This window comes from Mustela nivalis (genome assembly GCF_964662115.1).
Source record: "Mustela nivalis genome assembly, chromosome: 18".
Lineage (NCBI taxonomy): Eukaryota > Metazoa > Chordata > Mammalia > Carnivora > Mustelidae > Mustela > Mustela nivalis.
The window spans coordinates 9,947,537-9,968,419 of NC_139037.1; the positions used below are offsets into that span (position 1 = coordinate 9,947,537).

At 45.6% G+C, this 20,883-nt stretch overlaps 1 protein-coding gene across 2 annotated transcripts in view; it reads left to right on the forward strand.

The window, feature by feature from the left end:
* ADAMTS18 (ADAM metallopeptidase with thrombospondin type 1 motif 18) overlaps nt 1–20,883 on the forward strand; it is a 136,295-nt gene that overhangs the window by 107,836 nt on the left and 7,576 nt on the right. For both annotated transcript variants that reach the window (XM_082711180.1, XM_082711181.1), the window contains 5 exons: nt 9,122–9,263; nt 11,721–11,847; nt 14,982–15,186; nt 18,285–18,470; nt 19,817–20,029. In XM_082711180.1, the coding sequence (XP_082567306.1) occupies nt 9,122–9,263; nt 11,721–11,847; nt 14,982–15,186; nt 18,285–18,470; nt 19,817–20,029 (873 nt within the window). The remainder of the gene's footprint in view (nt 1–9,121; nt 9,264–11,720; nt 11,848–14,981; nt 15,187–18,284; nt 18,471–19,816; nt 20,030–20,883) is intronic.

A 20,883-nucleotide genomic window follows, 5' to 3' on the forward strand; every position in this document is an offset into this window, starting at 1 on the left:
TTTTTTAAACAAGAGTCCTTGTGTTTTCACTCTGCTTCAGGACCCACGATTTATGGAGCCGTTCTTTAGGGTAGGATTGATTTTTTTTTTTTTTTTTTTTAAACAAAGTTCTGTTCTCAAGAACAGGGTGAAAGTGTGACCAACAGAGATTCTATTAGCTGGGCAGATGACCTGTTTCCAGAGGATTAACTACTTACAAGCACCAAACTGTGAGAGACAAGATGATTGGTGTGTATTCTGCTCTTGGTCACTTCGCTCCTTGATACAGCATAAAGAAAAGGGCAGAGAATACCTTAATTATCCCCGAGAAGCAAATAATACGCTATAATTGGCAAATACTCATCTTTTATGTACTTGGCCTTGATGTCTATTTGTTTAAATAATTACTGCCTTTCAGAGGCCTGTGTGAGCTGATGTTAGACTCTTAAATCCGCTTTCTGCTGGTTTGTGCAAATATTGTTTTTCAGCCTACGTGATTGTGCACACGACTCTGCATGTGACTTTACAGCTACGTAGACATTATACTCAAGCCTGAAGTCATTTCATTTTTTAAAGTGGAGAATCTTTTATTCATTTATGTGCTTGCTGCATGCATTAATGTGTTCAGCAAACAAAATATAAATGATATGTCCTATATGCCACATAATCTTGTATTTATAGTAAGTTGTATAAGTTATTTCTCTTCTTGCTTTGGCTGGCTACGTAATCTTACTTGGTAATATGAAATGGATTAGTTGCCTTCTTGGAATCCAGTCTTCTGTCTGGTGCTATTCTACAGAAAGCACAAGAATTTTACTCTTCAAATGAACACTTACTCTTCTCGATCTATTTCAATAACTAGAAAAGGAAGGAAAACCTCCAAATTCATTCTATGAGGCCAGCATTGCCTTGTACCAAGACTAGAGGAAGACCCCACTAAAAAAGAGATCTACAGGCCAGTATCTCTGATAGGTAGGCCGAAAAATCTTCACGAAATACTAGCAAACAGAATCCAACAAAATATTTTAAAAATCAATCACCATGTTCAAATGGGATTTATTCCCGTGTTGCAAGAATGGTTTGATTTTGGCAAATCAATCAACATGATACTTAACATTAATAAAACAAAGTATAAAATCATCTGATCATTTCTAGTAAACACTAAGAAGGCATTTGACAAAAGTACAACCACCATTCATGGTGAAAACCCTCCACGAAGTAGGTTTAGAGGAAACATGACTCAACATACTAACAAACGTATATGAAAAACCCACGGCTAATATCATCCTAAGGGAGGAAAAGCTCAGAGCTTTTCCTCTATAGTCAGAACAAGACAGGAATGTCTGCTCTCACCACTGGAAGTTCTAGCTACAGCAATAAGACAACAAAAAGAAATAAAAGGCACTCAGATCTGCAAGACAGAAGTAAAACTTTTTCTATTTGCAGATACTATGGTACTATGTATAGAAAACATGGTACTATGTATAGAAAACCCTAAGACTCCCCTCAAAAAACTGCTAGAACTGATAGGGAAATTCAGTAAAGTCATGGGATACAGAATCAGCATACAAAAATCTGTTGCATTCCTTTATTCCAGTAATGAAGCAATAGAAAGAGAAATGAAGGAATCCATTACATTTATAATTGCACCAAAAATAGTAAGAGAGGGACTAAGCCTAACCAAAGAGGTAGAAGATCTGTACCCTGAAAACTGTAAAATGCTGAGGAAAGAAATTGAAAGTGACAGAAAGAAGTAGAAAGACATTGCATGCTCATGGATTGGAAGAACAAATACTATTTAAATGTCTATATTACTCAAAGCAACCCACACATTTAATGCAATCCCTATAAAAGAGCCAACAGCATTTTTCACAGAGTTAGAGTAAACAATCCTAAAATATGTATGGAATGTACACATTTGTATGAAAGGACCCTGAATAGCCAAAGCAATCTTGAGAAAAGCAAAGCTGAAAGCATCACAATCCTGGACTTCCAAGTTCTATTACAAAACTATAGCAAATAAAGCAGTGTGGTACTGGCACAGAAACAGACACATTCATAGGTGAATGGAGCAGAGCAGAAAACCCAGAAACGATTCCACAATTATATGGTAAATTCATCTTTGGCAAAGCAAGAAAGAATATCCAACGGGAAAAAGACCATCTCTCCAACAAATGGTGCTGGGAAAACTGGGCAGCCACCTGCAAAAGAATGAAACTGGACCACTTTCTTACACCACACACGAAAATAAATTCAAACAATTAAAAACCTCAATGTGAGACCTAAAATCATAAAAATCCTGCAAGAGAACACAGGCAGTAACTTCTTTGATATTGTCCATAGCAACATCTTTCTGGGTATGTCTCCTGAGGCAAGCGAAACAAAAGCAAAAAAATAAAAAATAAAAACTATTGGAATGACATCAAAATAAAAAGTTCTGCACCGTGAAGAAAACTCAACAAAACTAAAGGCGACCTACTGAATGGGAGACGTTTGCAAATGACATATATGATAAAGGGTTAGTATCTAAAATATATTTTAAAGAATCCTAGAATTCAACCCCCTAAAAGCAAATAATCCAATTAAAAAATGGATAGAAGACATGAACAGACATTTTTCCAAAGAAACATACAGATAGTGAATAGACACATGGAAATATGCTTCATGTCCCTGACCATCAAGGAAAGCCAGATCAAAACTACAATGAGGTATCACCTCACACCAATCAGGATGACTAAAACCAACAACACAAGAAACAACATGTGTTGGCGAGGATGTGGAGAAAGGGGAATCCGTATGCGCTGTTGGTGGGAATGCAAACTGGTGCAGCCACTCTGGAAAAACAGTGTGGAGGTTCCTCACAAACCTAAAAATAGAGCTACCCTATAATCCAGCAATTGCACAATTATTTACACAAAGAATACAAAAATATTAATTCAAAGGATACATGCACCCCGATATTTACAGCAACATTATCTATAAGAGCCAAATTATGGAAACACCCCAAGTGTCTATTAATTGATGAATGGCTATGTAAGAGGTATGTACGTAGGATGGACTATTACTCAGCCATAAAAAAGAACGAAATCTTGTCATTTGTAAGGACCTGGATAGAGCTAGAGGGTCTTACGCTAAGTGAAATAAGTCTGTCAGAGAAAGACAAACACCGTATGATTTCACTCGGATGTAGAATTTAAGAAACAAAACAAATGAGCGAAGAGAGCAACAGAGAGAAAGAGGGGCAGACTCAGAAACGGAGTCTTACAGCGATAGTCACCAGAAGAGAGATGAGTGAGCGGGGGTCAAACAGGTGACGGGGTTGAAGGCGGGCCCCGTTGTGATGGGCGCCAGGTGTTGTATGGAACTGCTGAATGACTATATTGTATGCCTGAAACTAATATTATACTTATGTTAACTAACTAGAATTTAAATTAAAAATTTTTTTTAATTTAAAAGATTTTGTCCTTCTGGAAATCCTTACATATGTTTGTTTGAACTGTGAGGGAAGGTAGATGGGAAACCCAATATAAAAATTTGCCCCCTTTGAGGGGAATAGAAATCCTCAAAGAAAACTTAAATTCTCTTTGTGACTCTGTGGCTTCTTGGCAGAAATTGTCACCAAGATACTTGATTAATTAAGCGATGGCTACAAAGCTTCTTTAGGGAGTCATGTGGTCTGCCCTTCCCCCAACCCATCCCAGTTTTCACAGCAGCTTTTGTTTTTCCTTTGATTGGATTTGCAGGTTCGAAGGCATTTTGTTTTTCATCCCTTTAGTAACTGTCAGCAAGTGATTTTTAGAATGCTAAAATGGTGCAGCCTTATCTTCTCTCCTGGAGAATATGGCTTCTTCTCATCCCTAGAGCGCCCTGAGCATGGAAATCAGAAGAGGTGATGAGGGAAGGGTAGACCAAGGAAGCCACAGTGGTGACAGACAAAGGGAGACAGGGTCAGATTGGAGGTGCCCTGGACATGAAGAGAACGCCATTTCCTGGCTGATGAGACAGAGGGTGTGAGACCAAGGAGATCGGGATGCTTCCAACTTTTAACCTTGGTCTGAACAGTTGAAAGGACTGGTTGCCATTACATGGGACCGAGAAGACCAGGGTACTGGGAGGACAGTCACAGGCTCACTGTCGTATGTTGCTGTGCCTTTTAAACATTCAAGGAGAGATGCTTCACAGGCGGCTGAGTGTGTGAATATGGACCTTAGAGGATGGGTTTTATCTCCAGACCTGCTGCCCAATAGGGCAGCCGCTATCCACACATGGTTATTTAAGTTTAGATTTAAATTAAATGCAAAGGTTTACTTAGTCATAGTAGTGTGCTATGTTCAGAAACCACGTGTGGCTTGTGGCTTGTGGCTACCGTATGGAGCAACACGGGATTCTAGTCCGCTATCATCGTTGTAGAATGTTCTCTTGGAAAATACGGTGTGGAGTGATGGATTTAGGAGTGGGCAGCATGAGGACTGCACTTAAAATCAGAGCACTGGATGAAATCCCATGAAGGCGTGTGTAGAGCTAAAGGAGAGGTCGAGAGGTTGGAGGTCTCTTTGATAATGACAGTTAAGAGATAAGGAGGATTCTCCAAAGATGTGATGAATGAAGTTCTGCGGGGCAGGAAAAGAACTGAGAGAATGGGCTTCGGGTGGCAAACCAGGGAGGAAGTGATCGATTGTGTCTGGTAAGACGAGGCCCATCAACTCTTGGGTATGGCAGGTCGCCCTTGAGAGAGCAGTTTCAGTGACGTGTTTGGGGGCAACGCCTGATCCAGAAGGATCATGGAGGAAGGAGAACAGATACGGAGACAGAGTCAAGACAACTCTCTGAGGGATTTTTGCTATAAAGGGAATCAGTGGAATGGGATATGAACTGGAAGGATGTGTGGAGATGCAGCCCACGTATGTGGACATTTTTTAAAGATGAGAGGATACTGATGGGAAAAGTCTGAGAGGGACATTTCAGTGAAGCTCAAGATACGGGGGCTCTAGCAGTGGTGTTCTGAGGTGGGTGAGGGCCGATCTGAAGCCCGGTGGAGAACTCAGACTCAACAGGGGGTGGGGTCAGGCATCGTGGGTGAGAGCAGGAGGGCTGACGTGTATGGGTGCAGATGCAGAAAGAGGTCATGGGGGAGATCGTGGAAATTCTCTTCGTGCTGGCGGCACTGATAATTCTCTCTGGCTAGCTGTACTGGAGGCTGAGGGACACTTGATATCTTGATTGGCTTTGTTTAATAGTAATGACACTTTCATGTGTCATTTGTTTTCCCTAAGCACATCCTGCTGTTCACAGCAACATTTTAAAATGGTTTTTTAAAATTACGTTAGTCACCATACAGTACATTGGTGTTTGATCTAGTGTTCCAGGATTCATTGTTTGCGTGTAACTCCCAGTGCCCCATGCACCACGTGCCCTCCTTAATACCCACCACCAGGCTCACCCATCCCCCCACCCCCTCCCTTCTGAAACCCTCAGTTTGTTTCCCGCAGTCCATAGTCTCTCATGGTTCGTCTCCCCTTCTGATTTCCTCCCCTTCATTTTTCCCTTCCTTCTCCTAATGTCCTCCATGTTATTCCTTATGTCTCACATGTAAGTGAAACCATATGATAACTGCCTTTCACTCCTTGACTTACTTCACTCAGCATAATCTCCTCCAGTCCTGACCGCGTTGATGCAAACGTTGGGTAGCCGTCCTTTCTGATGGCTGCGTAATATTCCATTGTGTCTATGGACCACATCTTCTTTATGCATTCATCTGGTGAAGGGCATTTCGGCAGTTTGGCTACTGTGGACATTTACAGTGAAACCACAGTCTGTGTATGACTTAGGTTCTAGATTCTGTCTAAAAGCTGAAAGTAGAATGTATTTTTCCTGCCCACTGAAAGTGTATTAAGCCCCTCTCAAATCATTAGAGCGTCAGTCTTTCACACTCAAAAGGCAAGAACTACTGTTTTCAATTCTTCTCACATTTCCACTGGGGACCCTTTGCTCTTGTGGTAGTCAGAGTCAGGGTCTAGTGTGAATGGCAGAGAATGGGGTAGTCTTAGGAAGTAGAGACAAATGAGTGGGTTTCTCTGTCATGCTTCACACTCGAACATGTGTCCCTTCTCTGCATGTGTGATACAGCTCCACGTGCTGTGACATCATCCTGCCTCGTGAGCCTGACAGCTCACTACAACCCCTCACTACCACTCCACCTCCCCAGCATTTTATGGCCACATGTAGGGAGGTTCTCTCTTTTACTCTCTCCCTCTGAGATCTCTGTACGAAGAGATTCTGCTTAAAGGGATGCAGCACAAAGAAAACAGAACCCCGAAGTGTTACATACGAGAATACTACTTTAATTAAAGGGGAGATTGAGTTGAAATATCAATGAGCATCAAGATTCTTTTCAGAATAAGGGGCTCCTAGGTGGCTCAGTGGGTTAGGGTCTCTGCCTTCAGCTCGGGTCATGATCCCAGGGTCCTGCGATCGAGTCCCACATCGGGCTCTCTGCTCTAGCGGGGAGCCTGCTTCCTCCTCTCTCTCTGCCTGCCTCTCTGCCGACTTGTGATCTGTCTCTCTGTCAAATAAATAAATAAAATCTTTAAAAAATTATTTTCAGAATGAAAATTCTGAATTTTCTGAGTTGTATGACATAGCCATAAAATTGTATGACATATCTGAAAATTCTGAGTTGTATGACATAGCTATAAAAAGAGAAAAAGACTACAAAGAGCTTCAAAAGTAAGACCTCTAAGACCTTGATTTTGAGGTTTCCCTGGGTGACTAAGGAGAACTTGGCATTTTTCCATCTTAATGGTCATCATCTGTTGTGTTCTGTTTTGGATGGGGGCACCGGGAGCAAAGACCCATCTCTCAGCATGCTGGCTGTTTCCGGGAGGCACCAGGTGTTTGTACTCTTGTACAGCAAATGATGGTCACACCATGGAATCTTCAGAGTAAGGCATAATATTCCTGGAGACGCTGAAACTAGCAGCGAAGTGGAAACCATTCTGTAGCATCCTGGGCAGTGGTTGGTATAATGAACAGCTACCACCCACCTAGCTCTGATTGAAGTGGGCTCTCACCACACAGGGAAAGAGCCAGGGTTGCCTATTTTTAACTGGAAATCTGCTTTGCTTTGGGGGCACGAATGCCAGTCCTAGTGGTAAAGATTTTTCCACAAGACTCACGGGCCAGGAGAGAAACAGCTACTTATACTCATGTTTGAGATTGCAAGAAGGAAAAAAAGAAAAGCAGTACTTAAGAGTGCATCAGGAAGGGAGGCTAGCAATGTTTGCCCGCACCAGAAACAAGGTGATAGACTGCGGCATTCAGGCAAATTTTGTTGGTGGCCCTACATTCTATTTTAAGCTTTTTTTTTTTTTTGCCAGTCATCTGTGTGATCTTATACAAGTTCTTTCTTGTTGGTTTTTTTCCAATGAAAAAATGAGCAACTGCATTGTAGAGTTGTTACAGGACTGGTTTGAGATAATGCCTAGAAAGTGTCCAGCAGAGGGCCTGACATGTGGGTCCTGCCAGTAAATGATGGTTCTTATGTTAGTGGCCAGACCTTATAGGGTCAGATTTATGCTAAGTCTATGTCCTTTTTGTTTGTTTGTTTTTTGTATTTTTTTTTTAGTTTTTATTCAAATTCCAGTTAGTTCATAAACAGTGTAATATTAGTTTCCAGTATATAGCATAGATTCCAGTACTTCCATACATCACCCCGTGCTCAGTCCCTTCCCCTGTTTCATTCCCCACCCCCCCACCCCCACTGCAACTTCCTCTCTGGAACCCTCAGTTTGTTCTCTGGAGTTAAGACCCTGTTTCTTGGCTTGCCCCCCTCTCTCATTTTCTGCCCTCTGCTCATGTTTCTTCAATTCCACATGTGAGTGAAATCATACGGTATTTGTCTTTCTCTGACGGACTTATTTCATGTAGCATAAGACTTTCTAGCTCAGTCCATGTCCCTGAAAATGGCAAGATTTCTTTTTTTTTTTTTTTTTTCATGGCAGAGTAACACTCCACTGTATATGCATACACCATCTTTATCCATTCATCTGTTGATGGACACTTGAGCTGTTTCCATAAATGGGCTCTTGTGGCTAATGCTGCTGTAAATATCAGGGTGCATGTATCCCTTTGAATTAATATTTGTGTATTCTTTGGGTAAATAATAGTGTAATTGCTGGGTCATAGCTCTATTTTTAACTTTTTGAGGAACCTCTGTCTGTTTTCCAGAGTGGTTCTACCAGCTTGCATTCCCACCAACAGCGCATAAGGGTTCCCCTTTCTCCGCAATCTCGCCAACACCTGTTGTTTCTTGTATTGTTGATTTGAGTCATTCTGACTGGTGTAAGGTGATATGTCATTGTAGTTTTGATTTGTATTTCCTTGATGATCAGGGACATTGAGCATCTTTTTATGTATCCTAAGTTCTTTCAAGATTAAATCCATTCCAGTATATATAACCAACCCCTTCTTCTGATCCTGTTTCTTTTGGTCTTATCTGTTCATCCTGGTATAAAATCAACAGACACATTCTCTTGGGACAGATTCTCTTTGAAAATCCTACTGGAAACCTGCCTGGATTTTAAAATTGACGATAGGCAACTCTAAGTGGGGTATTCTGTGGTTTCTGGAGTGCCTCCCTTGTGCCCAGCTTCTACTGGCACCCAGGAGAAGGACTAAATTGTGGTCCAGGATAAATCTTAAAAATATATCCATGTAGATTCAGTTTCAACATTATCTGTGAGGCACCACTGTGTGTTAGTACCATGCTAGGCTTTCAAGTTTAATCAGAATGTTGAGACCTCATAATATAACCTTATTGCCTTCAATATATTGTAAAACTAATTTCTTTTTGCTTTATTAATGGATATACATAGACTTGAGGGTTGTGGGCTTACGGCAAATGTCAAGTCATGTTTCCCTATTTAACATCCATCTAATCACAGCTTTGATGGTACGGAAATAAACATTTTCAAAGTATCTAGGGAAAACTTGAACTCAACATAGAACATACTTGGGAACAATGGCATGAGCCAACTTTAAGGCCGAAATGCCATAAAAATATCTTAAGAATGTTCAGTGAGATTTCTGGAATTCCGGGGTCTGACCTGTCTCTCTACCTCTGGCTTGTGTCTACACTGTCCAGGTCCTGATGCAAGGCAAAAATCCGGGCATAGCTTGGAAGTATGCACTTCCCAAGGTCACGAATGGAACTCAGCCGGCCTCAAAAAAGCAAAACCACGCCTGGACCACAGTGCAGTCCCCGTGCTCCGTCTCTTGTGGTGGAGGTAGTTGATTTTCCAATTCTGCCTTCCAAGTCTCTTCTCAGAACAGGTTCTGCAATCTCAGACCTCTTTAAATGATTTAAATGATTTAAATAAGCAACAAAGGAACTGTCTTTTAGGGGACCCATCCCTGTAAAAAGCAAATATTAGTGTCCTCTTTAAGGATTTTCCTGTGGAGAAAGGCACTAAGTCTCAGAAAATTCCAGTCATTCATAACCAGGACTCACAATTCATCTATCTGAATTTATGGGGGGGGGGGAGACAAAAATACCTATTTATATTTTTCTTTTCAGCTTACAGTTTAGTTTCTCCCTGTGCTGACTTTTGTTACAGTAAGAACCGCCCACTGAGGCTCGTGGTAGGCAGGGTCAAAACCAGTGAGAACAGGTACTAGGCAAACCTAAGCCTCTGTCTTGTGTCACTCCATCCCCTCAGGGGCAAGGCTCGCAGACTCTCTCTCAGGAGGGAAGTGTGGTAAATCTCAGAAATCACCCTCCTCAGGTTGGGAAAACAACAGCCATCTTCTCAGTGAGCAGAAGGCAAGCATTTTATTTAGATCCAGAGATTTCCTATATTTCTGTGTAAGTCCGTCTTTGTTACCCTTGCCCCTATGAGAAGAAGAACGAAAGTCTATAAACGGATCCGTAAAACTGAAGCATGGAGGCCGGTCACTCATTTTCTCATTACCAGAGCTTCTGGTGACAGTGGGTCTCTCGACTCCGTCCATCTCCCTGAACACAATGGGGCATCTTGAACCAGACACAGAACTGAAATAGAGAAAATGAAGAAATTCTTTGGTCTGTAAGCCTTCCTCACGGGCTCATGCTAATTAAATAAAACACAAGGAAAGACTTCTTTTTTAAATATATCAGATACTTGAGAAGTAATACATTTTTACAGAAATAGGTAAAGGGGGATTAATGGGTGTGGTGCAAAATCAGTGAATACTGTTACACTGAAAAGAAATAAAATAATAAATTTTAAAAAATAAAATAGAAAAAAAAAGTACATGTATCATGACAAGCCCCGAGTAATGTATAACATTGCTGAGTCATTATGTTGTACACCCGAAACTAATATAACACTGTATGTTATATGGAAAGAAAAGAAGAAAATGTGAAATTACTGAAAGAAGTAATACATTTTTCGTAGTTCACATTTTAAAGGCAATATGCCATGCAGAAGAAAAAAAATTTACCCTAATCCTTGAAGAAGCGTATGCCAACGTGGATACTTTTGTCTATGTCATTCTATTACTGTCTTATGCAAATGTAACAACACATGTGTTAGATGTTCTCATTTTGTATTCTTTTTTTTACAGCACAGAAACCATTCTATCCATATGTGTTTATAATGTACTCTTTTTCACTTCGTCTTAAATTACAAGCAGTTTTTCCTGTATTAAATGCTCTTTGAGATCATTTGGAATAACTTCGTGGAATTCCAGGGAGAGCCCAGTTCCCCGGGAAGGAGAGAGATTCAGTGCATTTGCCACTTAGGGCAAATGAGTCCAACCAGAGGGAGGATGCTGCCGAAGAGCATTGTGGGATCCTCCCTCTTCCCTTGAGGTAGCTGTCCCTTCGTGTGACTCGCAGAACGTAGTGGGTCCGAGGCATAGGAGAAGGAGAGTTCAAATGAATCAATGCTCTGGAAGTAAACAGTTAACTTGAGGGAATCCCAGTGTTTGCATGTGCCTCCTCCAGGCAGACCTCCTTCAACCTAATCATTATCACAGGAGGGACCTTTCATTGTTTCTCAGATTCAATTTTAAGGAAAGGTACCATGTAAATATAAACAAACAGAATTCAAAGAGGAGGCAGCATTCCTATTTGGAGAGCCAACAGACAAAATTATTCACACACATAAAAAATATGTGCCTCTGATAAGTCCGGAGATGAACACTGCAAATCAGGCATTAAGTACCATTAAAGCAAAAAACCAGAAGCCCCGAGTCCTAGCTGACAGGTAGAATTCCATATTCAGAGTTCAGCTCTTTGTTTACATCTATTTCTCACTGAAGCAGAAGATGCTTCATGGAAAAGCAGAATGTTAGAGTTTCCATGCAGAATTTATGAATGGTTTTTCTTTGAAGAACATTTTCCAATAGACGGATGCAATGTGAGTTCAAGTTTGTGGGATATGCCCCGGTATAAACACCCTGTTTTCCAAAGGTTGTGTTAATCACTTCATGGTTCAAGAATCCACAGTGGTCTTGAAACTGAAGAAGCTACATATTAAAATTATTAAAATATGAAAACTATTATCTCGGTGGCAGAGGCAGAGGAATGGGATTCAAATTAGTTGCAGATTTTTATCAAAGGAAGGTGTTCTCAACACCCTATTTGGATTCCATACCTTAAGTTAAACATCAGAGTCCTGGTAAGTCAGAAGCTGCCTTTGGAACCGAAATTGAATTGGTTATCTGTAATTTTCACTTTGTAACTTTCGATGTCTTACTAGGTTACATAAGTGTAAAGGCCGTTTGCTTACGAGATCAAAACACTCAAGTCAGTTCTTCATTCTGCAATGCAAGAACCAAGCCAGCAACTGAACCCAAAATATGCAACGCTTTCTCCTGCCCTGCTTAGTAAGTCATCTGGAAATTTCTTTCTGGTTTTATTTGTGCTTGTACGCTCTCCTTGTTGATATGAGAAAATTAAAACCCGCTGCCAGTGCCTCTACTTACAAGTGACCCAGAGAGAGAGAGAGAAAAAATGCGCAAAAAAAGTAACAGAGAAAAGAAGACAGTTGAGGTTACAATATATAACTGGAAAAACACAGATTTCCTTTAGACATTCATTTGACTCCAGCTAAGCAAACCTAACCTTGGGATTTAAACGTGCTTTTTAAAAATTTTTGTTTTGTTTTGTTTTTTAATCTTTACATAAAGCCTCCTCTGAATTAAATCAGACAGATTTAAATAATACAAAATCCCATATTAGTTAAATTGACATGTGGTTGTTTGCCTAACTTTCATATAGTCATCCAAGAATTTAAAAATCATAATACTATGCAGACCGTGAAACCCCAAATGCAAATTACACAGTAGCAAGACACATAATGAAAAGAAAGAGGTAGAGGCCAAGGGGTAATCCGCTTCTGATGATGGCACTCTATGGGGAGCTCAGCGGGTGTGTTTTGGGGATGGATTTTAGCCACACTATTGTTTGAACACTAATTTTAAGTAATCTGCCCAGCCGAATGGAGTCTTGTGTGTGATTGATCTTCTGCCAGATGTATTTATAGAGAATCAACAGAGTTTCTTCTAAAGCAGTGCTGTGTTCCCTAATGTCTCAGATCATCTTAATAAGTAGTGTTTGCTTTGGGGTGATGCAATTATATTGCACAATCTTCTTATGCACAGACAGATACTTTTTGCTTGTAATAGTGCAGTTGTCCTCATTGTCTGGGGCTTTAGCTACTCACCAACCCATCTGCCTGGTTGTCCACCTCCTTCTTCTCCAAGAATCTGGAACCACCTGTGTCCTGAACACACAGAGGAGAAAGAAATCTGGTGGGCTTCCCTGGATTTTCCCATTTTGCTAAGAAATATCTGGTTCTAAAAAATGCCCAGTGGCTCTAAGACATGATTACCAACCAGTGTTATAGATGCTTGTGGAGTAATGTCTTCTTCAGATGGGGGTGTGTGTGTGTGTAATTGTGAGTCTTCTTGAATGACTAGCTGATATTTTGCCTCCTTCACATTGTTGATTATTTCTGCCAAGCCAAGAAACGGACCCCATTCATATGTCCATCCGTGAAAAAGGAGGGAGCCTAGCTTGTGCCCGACTTCTAGAACTTCTGTGATGACCCTGTGTAGAAATGAGACTCTGCAGTAACCAGTTACTGGCTGTTTAAAAGCAGAACAGCCCTCACAATGACTGCAGGGCTGGAGCGGTGACACAGGCAGGCTCCGTGGCTCCTTTCCTTTCTTCTCCACCTTATCATTCACATCTTTGTATTTTCTGTTGGAACAATGGGACCTTCAGGGACTGTTGTCCCCCAGACATGGACTGGAAATAGCCTTAGGTTATTCAAGTTAGAAGGAAAAAGGACTCCATCCCATCTAACTCCATTATCTTTCCAAGCAACAGGCATGTCATAGGCACCTACTGGATACCAGCCTTGGGCTGACAGTAGAGATCTGGAGAACTTGTATTTGATGCCACCAGTGAACTCACAGTCAAGAGGAAAAGAGGGCTGTGTAAGGAAATAATTGAGAGGCGGTGAGATCTGCGCTATGAAGAGGTCTTGTATAAAAAAGCCAGGGCAGGGGGGCTGGGCAGTATAGGAACTGGGCTCTGAAATGGCGTTGATAGGGACTGAGGACCGATGGGAAGTGAGCCCGGGGCTCAAGGGTGTGGAACCATGCCTGGCATACAAAAGGTCTACCTGCTGTGCTCTTCTGTATTTTAATGGACTCATCCTTGTTGCATGAAGGAAAAACTTGAATTGGGTAGACAACGATGCCATCTTTATAGGAAAATGGTGAAACTAAAAATGTCAAAATACTAAGTATATTTTCTCTGCACCTTATAAGACACAAATAATTACAAAAATAAGGAATTACTCTATTTTGCATTCTCTTTCTTGAAGAGAATATGGATCATGTAGTGTGTTAGAACCAAATCATCTAGAACTCACGTGCCACATTCTCTGAACAAAAGGAAAGGATTTTAACTTCACTCATCAGGCTGGTGGGGGAAACTTTTACAGGACTGGTAAAGGTGGCAGAAATGCAAGGGTAAAACAAGAATGTATTTGGTCTCAGTGAGATTGTGTTTCTTGAAATGAGATTTAGAATACTGGTAAACCAAGGTCCATCTCAGACCCCGCCCCTGTGACTGAAACGCATAAGGTCATCTAGGGGAGGGAAGGAGTCTCGTTACTGCCAGAACTTCCAATCCTAGAGTATCTACTGGTCAAATGCAGTTGCTGGAAAGGATTAGTGGGTCTCACTGCCTCGTCCTCACATGCACACCACATCTCAGAGCACCGGGATAACTGGGGTCTGGCGATCTTTCAATAAAGAACACGAGGTTGTGTCTCTAACTCCTCCATAAAGTTGAAGACTAAGCAGAGTAGTTGGGGGAACTTCCTCCTTAGAGTTTCTGTAGGACCAACTGCTGAGCGAGCCCTCCCCTCCTGCACGTGTGTGTGATGCGTGTGCGCCCCCCGCCCCCCCACCCTCCCGTTCCCTCCCCTTCCCCCCCCACCATTGATCATTCTTCCCTCGGTCTCATCACTGCACTTTGTATTAACGTCCCTTATAGCAACCACCCCATAGAGTTGTCTGTATGTGTTCACACAGCCATCTCGTCACTGTGTTGGAGGCTCCTTAATGGAAGGAACTTTGCCTTGTTCGTTTCTCCAACCCCGATGCCGACGAGAGTCCCTGGCACAAAGCGAAGATCCCAGTAGATCTGGCCGAGTGAATGACTCGCTCAGGCTTCCAAATGGCACATGTTTCCTCCCTTGCAGAGAGCAGGAACGTGTTTCTGCCCAGAACCGGGTGGTGATTAAATGTGACTCCTTCTCACTGGACCACATTCGCATGGGCTTCCAAACCCGGACAAGAGTAATTACTAGGCATCGCCCTTATCGGTTCTAAGATCGATCGGAGGCTTTCCTCCGGCGGTTAAGGCTTAGGCAGTCACTGCGTTGGGAGGGAGGTTGCCAGGCTGCAGCCTCACCGGAAGTAATCTTGTTTTTCACTCCAAGCTGGAAGCCGGGCGAGTGGAGCGTGTGCAGCAGGTCATGTGCGGGGGGCCAGCAGAGCAGGAAGGTCCAATGTGTCCAGAAGAAGCCCTTCCAGAAGGAGGAAGCCGTGTTGCACTCGCTCTGCCCGGTGAGCACCCCCACGCAGGTACAGGCCTGCAACAGCCGTGCCTGCCCCCCCGAATGGAGCCTTGGGCCCTGGTCTCAGGTAAGACTTGGAGTCATGAGTCTTGTTCCTTCTGGGTCAAGGATGGTGGCCAAAATGGGGGGGGCGTCCTGGCTCCCCACGAGGCCCTCCGCCCTTTGTGCTTTCCCGGGAGTTACACGGAGTGCACGTGATGAGGCAGTTCGGCTTGTCTCTGTGTGTGTGATGTTTGTGCGTCCTGCGGGTTGGGAAGCCCGGCCCCACAGCTCAGTCTTCCTTAGAAGTCTAGGAAGGAGAGCATGGGGGGCCACTGGGGCTAGACTCACGAGCACAGCTAGAAGGGATGGGAGTGGGGGTGGGCAGGCCAGCGCACGCTGCTCGATGCTCCAGAACAAACAGAAATATAAGGAAGGTGGCGCAGAATGATAGTCACTGTCACTTCAGGGGGAGAGAGCCGCGGCGTCCGAGGGACCCAGAGGGGACTGGGGCATAAAGTTCGCTGTCTTCGCAAACTCTCGGTGAAAGGTAGAAAGTGATGAAGTCCGAAGAGGCACAGACCTACCCACCCTTCACAGCTCCGAGGGGATCAGTGGGTCACTGGGGGCTGGGATGCTCAGGGGTCCTCTCAGATGGCACTTGTCCCTGTCCCAACTCGGGGGAGCCGTGCTGTGGGCATCTGTTTGGGGGAGAGGAACATGTTACAGTGTCGGGGACGGCTCCCCGAAACAGATTTATCTGGTCCAAGACGTGCTGACGGTGGCAATTCTGCTCCGTGGGAGCCCTGCCCCTGCTAAACCGCGGAGGTCAAGCTGGTTGGACGGAACCCTCACAAGGATGCAGGGGTTCCGTCGCCTGAGCTGGGACAACCACATTCCTACCGTGCTTTCCTTTAGGGAACATTATCCCGGAGCGTTGAATTCTTTTTTATATTTTCTTTGAATTTTTTTAAAACTTATTTTCAGAGAGATAGAGCACAGGTAGGCAGAGCGGAAGGCAGAGGGAGAAGCAGGCTCCCCACTGAGCAAGGAGCCCAATGTGGGGATTGATCCCAGACCCTGGGATCATGACCTGAGCTGAAGGCAGATGCTTAACGACTAAGCCACTGAGGTGCCCCTCGGAGCATTGATTTCTGATTAAGGATAGCTGTGTACTGTCACATCCCCAACAGAATTCAGATTAAGGCTTTTGTTTTAATAATAGGACATGGAATTTTTCTGAAGGTTACAACTCTGTTAGAGGAATAAGGAGCTAGCACTGGGAGAGAGTATTTTTGACATGCATTGGTAATGCTTTAAAATGAAGAAACAGGCGCCTGGGTGGCTCAGATGGTTAAGCATCTGCCTTCGGCTCAGTTGTGATTCCAGTGTCCTGGGATCGAGCCCCATGTTAGGCTCCCTGCTCAGCTGGGAGCCTGCTTCTCCCTCTCCCTCTGCCCCTCCTCCACTTGTGCTCTCTCTCTCTCTCTCTCTCTCTCACTCCCTTTCAAATGGATAAAATCTTTAAAAAAACAAAAATAAAATGAAGGAACATATTAATTTATAACAGAAGGTCAAACTGAATAGGATATAGGGTTATGTCTGGTCTCTTTCTCTGCAGGTAGGGAGGTCTACTTTACAAGAGGAAAGAAAATTCACAAGGTTGTTTTAGCCAAATGTGTGTGGTAGGCATGGGGAAAAGAATTAGGGGACCCAGCAGTTCCAAATGTGACCTCATGAAATGGAGTTTGCCCCAGATCGGACATGGAAATATCTTGAGAGAGTATTTTGTGTCCTTAGTTTTTTGTATATTTCATTATTGTTTACTAAGACCAACTGTGTCCCTTTGGGAACATCTTCATGACAAATCTGAAAGGAGTCCCTCCAAATTTGTTACCTCAACTTGTTTTCAGGGACCATGTCTCTCAAACCCTCTGGGAAGCAATTTTAAAATGTTTGATCATTATTTAAATAATAATAATAATAATAAATAATTTTTAAATAGGGGGAAAAACCCAGAAAAACAAAGTAAGAATTCTATTGAAAGGGGTCAACCACCTAGAATCTTGAATGAACGAAGGCATGCGTCCGCGGTGTGACCCCCCCGTCTGATACGCCCAAGTCTGTCTGCCCGTCTCCGCTTCATGACAGCTGCCTGACTGATCTGGGTCAAGTTCTCTAAGTTCTCAGCTGGCCCTTCTGGAGAATGGGACGACAGCAGGGATCTCAGAGGGGTGGTAGAAGGCTGTGGACACAAGTCAACACGCATGCCTCATCGCGTGGAAAGCCATTCTGCTGCTGTGGTTCGCAGATTATGGCAGTATTGTCCCTGTCATCCCGCTCCCTTCAGGGCGTGAACAGCCAGAAGTCCTGTTGCTCTCAGAGGAGGCTTGCAGTTGTGCCCAGATGTTTGCATGTTGACCAAGAGCCAAGGCAAGAGGGTCACATTTCATATGACCCTTCTGCTCAGAAACCAAGGCTGGGGAGGGGGGCGTGTCCCTTGAGGGCCGACCCAGACCGGGAGCCGATAGCTTCCAAGTGACTGACCAGTTTTCAACCGCTCATCTGAAAGCCGGGAGGTTCTCCCCCAAGACTTGTCTGTTTCAGAGAGTCCTGGGGAAGGGCAACAAAGTAAGAGCGCGGGGGTGACTGGCCCAACACACAGGTTCATTCCGACATTGACCGAGTGCTTTGCCCACCCCCTAGGCAGCAGATCGGAAGAAGAACTGGACACCCTCCACCCATTTTTATCAATGTCCCGGTCTCTTGCTCTTAGAGGCGCGCATCTGTTTCTATTACGCTTCCATCAGATGCACAATGAGCCTCCTTAGCAAGTGCCCAGACCAGCTCTGCCTTGTGCCAGAGAGCGAGCCACTGCTGGACCCGGGGAGCAGGCACGGAGCGTTCTCCCGGGAACCGTGTGCCCTGGAGAGAGAACCTTGTCTCCAGCCCCGGGGCAACCAGCAGCCCCTGGGCATTCAGATGCTGAAGGGGAAATGCTAACCTGCATTTAAGGCCTCAGAGGGAGGAAACATTTCTCCTACTGTCTGCAAGGGATTTTACCTGGCATTTGGTTTTAAAGCTTAAGAAGAACTTGTTGAATACCTCATTTGTACGTTCTCCGTGTTCACCTGAGGAGAACCATTTGAAACAAGCAGACAAATGACTTTATTTTCCCATCTCCAGTGCTCCAAGAGCTGCGGGCGAGGGGTGAGGAAGCGTGAAGTCCTCTGCAAAAGCTCCCCCACAGCAGAGAAGGCCTCAGAGACGCTGTGCTCCAGCAGCCCGAAGCCAGAGTCCCAGGAGGGCTGTGTGCTGGGACGATGCCCCAAAAACACCCGGCTGCAGTGGGTGGTCTCCTCCTGGAGTGAGGTAGGAGTTGAGCGCCGGTACTGCTGGGTTGTGGGTTCGAATGCTCCCGTTCACCCACTGGCGCCCAGAGGCTCAGACCTCCTTCCTGATCCACACACACAGCAGGTGCCGACTAATGATCCATTCTTCCCTCCTCACCTTTCCCCAAACCCCGCCTTGAAGCACCCATCGCAGTGAGCAGGCCCGTGCCTGGGCGTGAAAAGTGCACAACTCCACCCACGTGTGTGTAGGGCACCTCGGGGAGGGTGTGCAGAGTGCTGCAGTGTGGGGGGGTCCGTGATGCCACCGGAGCGCTTGGGGTCCCTCAGCCCCGCCACCAAGAGGCGTCTCTGTCAGGAGAGACTTTCCAGGGAGCACGAGTCAGAAGGATGACCCAGAACTGGGCAAGGATGGGGTCGGGGAGGTTGTTCCAGATGGAAGGTGTGCCCCGTCCCAGGGTGAGGGGAGAGAGGATGACACACCTGAGACAGTGGGGCAAAGGGGCGGTAGAAGCTGAAAAGCCTCATGGGACCGCAGTGTCAGGGCCACTTAGGACCCAGAACAACCCAACATAAAGCAGACAGCCCTTAGGACAGGCGAGGTGTGCTCACAGGGGGCTGCCGTGATGGGGGCGCGAGCCGCGGCGTCTTGAGTTCCTCGGGAGGCCGCCGCCCCTCCGGGCACACGCGGGTGGAGGGGAGAAGACGCGGGACGACGTGCCCTGGGTCTGTGGCGGGGGAAGCTCCACAGCGGAAATGTGACACGAGGAGCCCAGCCTGAAGTCTGCGGCAGCCACTGGTGGGACGAGGTCTCTGCCCGGGAGGAGATCGCAGTTTGGGGTGGAAAACGGGCCAGGACGGGGGTCAACCGTGGGGTCGGTGCGGTGTGGCAGAAGCGGGACCTCCAGCCCAGCAGCCCCTGGGTCTGGCCGTCCGTGTCCTTTGATTCTGCCCAAATGGTAAGTCACACACACAGCAGCGCGCCCACCGCTCTTCCCCCCGCTTTCCTGGAGACGTCAGAGCCTGACGGCGAAATGCGTGGCTCAGTCAGACTCACCCCCTTTCCCTGCAGGATGCACTCCGGCTGTGGCCTTGAGCTCGCCACTTCACCGCAGAGCCTCGCCGCGGGACAGTGCCCCGTTCTGTTTCTCGTGCTGATAAGCTCTGAGACGTGGGGACAGTTACTCGAGTTCTCCAGCCTTTGGTTTCTTTGCAGTAGCAGGAGGGATGCGGTCGCCTGGCCTTCAGGGTCACACGTGGTTGACCTGGCGTGATCCCATTCCTAGAACGTCCCGCGGATGGTGCGTCTGCTCAGCACACTTGACCGTGGGGCTCTGCACACCTAACGCCTCCCTTCTCCGCTCCTAGTGCTCGATGACCTGCGGCTTGGGCGTGAGGCGGAGGGAGATGAAATGCAGCGAGAAGCCCTTCCAGGGAAAGCTGATCACCTTCCCGGAGCGAAGGTGCCGCAGTATTAAGAAACCAAACCTCAACTTGGAAGAAACCTGCCAGCGAGGGACCTGCCCCGCCCGGCCCGGCTCCGGCGTGGCTGCTGTGTGGTTCCCATCCCCGTGGCAGCAGGTGAGTGCCGGCGGATTCCCGTCACGTTCCCAGAATGGGGGCAGCCGCCCCCCAACCCCCCCCCCCCCGCCGCCACCAAGGACCCATCCAAAGGTCAAGAGCAGCAGCTCAGATTCGGGAGACCTCACGATCTCGGGGAGCTGTGCCACCTGCATGGCCCCGGGCTGCTTCCGTCACTTGGGAGCTCTAGCTGTCACCGCTGGAAAACCAAGACGCTAACGAAGAGCTCATCTCTCATGCGCACCTACGATAACATAAAGCACCTAGACCAGACGGTCCCGTGGCCCCAGCTGCTCACTCTTGCTGCTGCTCTCAAGATCCCCGGGAGCCTCCTGTATTCTAGAAACACTGCTCTTCGTCTCGACACCTTTGGTTTTTACGTCCAGTTGCTGAATGACGTAATAGCTGGCATTTATGGAAGCCGCCTTGCTTGTGGGCGCTTTTGTGCCTGTTTTGTAGAGGAGGCAGGGAAAGCTCGGCTTGGGTCAATTCAGGCAGGAAACCCCCAGGCTTGTAAACACATGAGAGGTTAGAGGCACCCTTTTTCTCAGAAGACTCCCGTGAAATTTTGGTTAAAGTGGTTTGGTTCTGATTGGCGAGGTTGGCGTGTGAAGCAGAGTCTGGGAGAGAAGCTGTGTTGTGTCCTCACCCTTCCCGACCAGCAGAGGTCACGGAGCTGGAGGGGTGCTGCCTACCCCATGGCAGACACAGGGGCTGGGCTGGGGCATGTGCGAGCACAAAGGTACGTCTGTAGATCCGTGTCTCTGTAAGTAAGCGTATGTACACACAGTGTAGAATGTGTGTGTTTATAGGCGTGCATATGTGTTTTTTTAATTAACATAAAATGTATTACT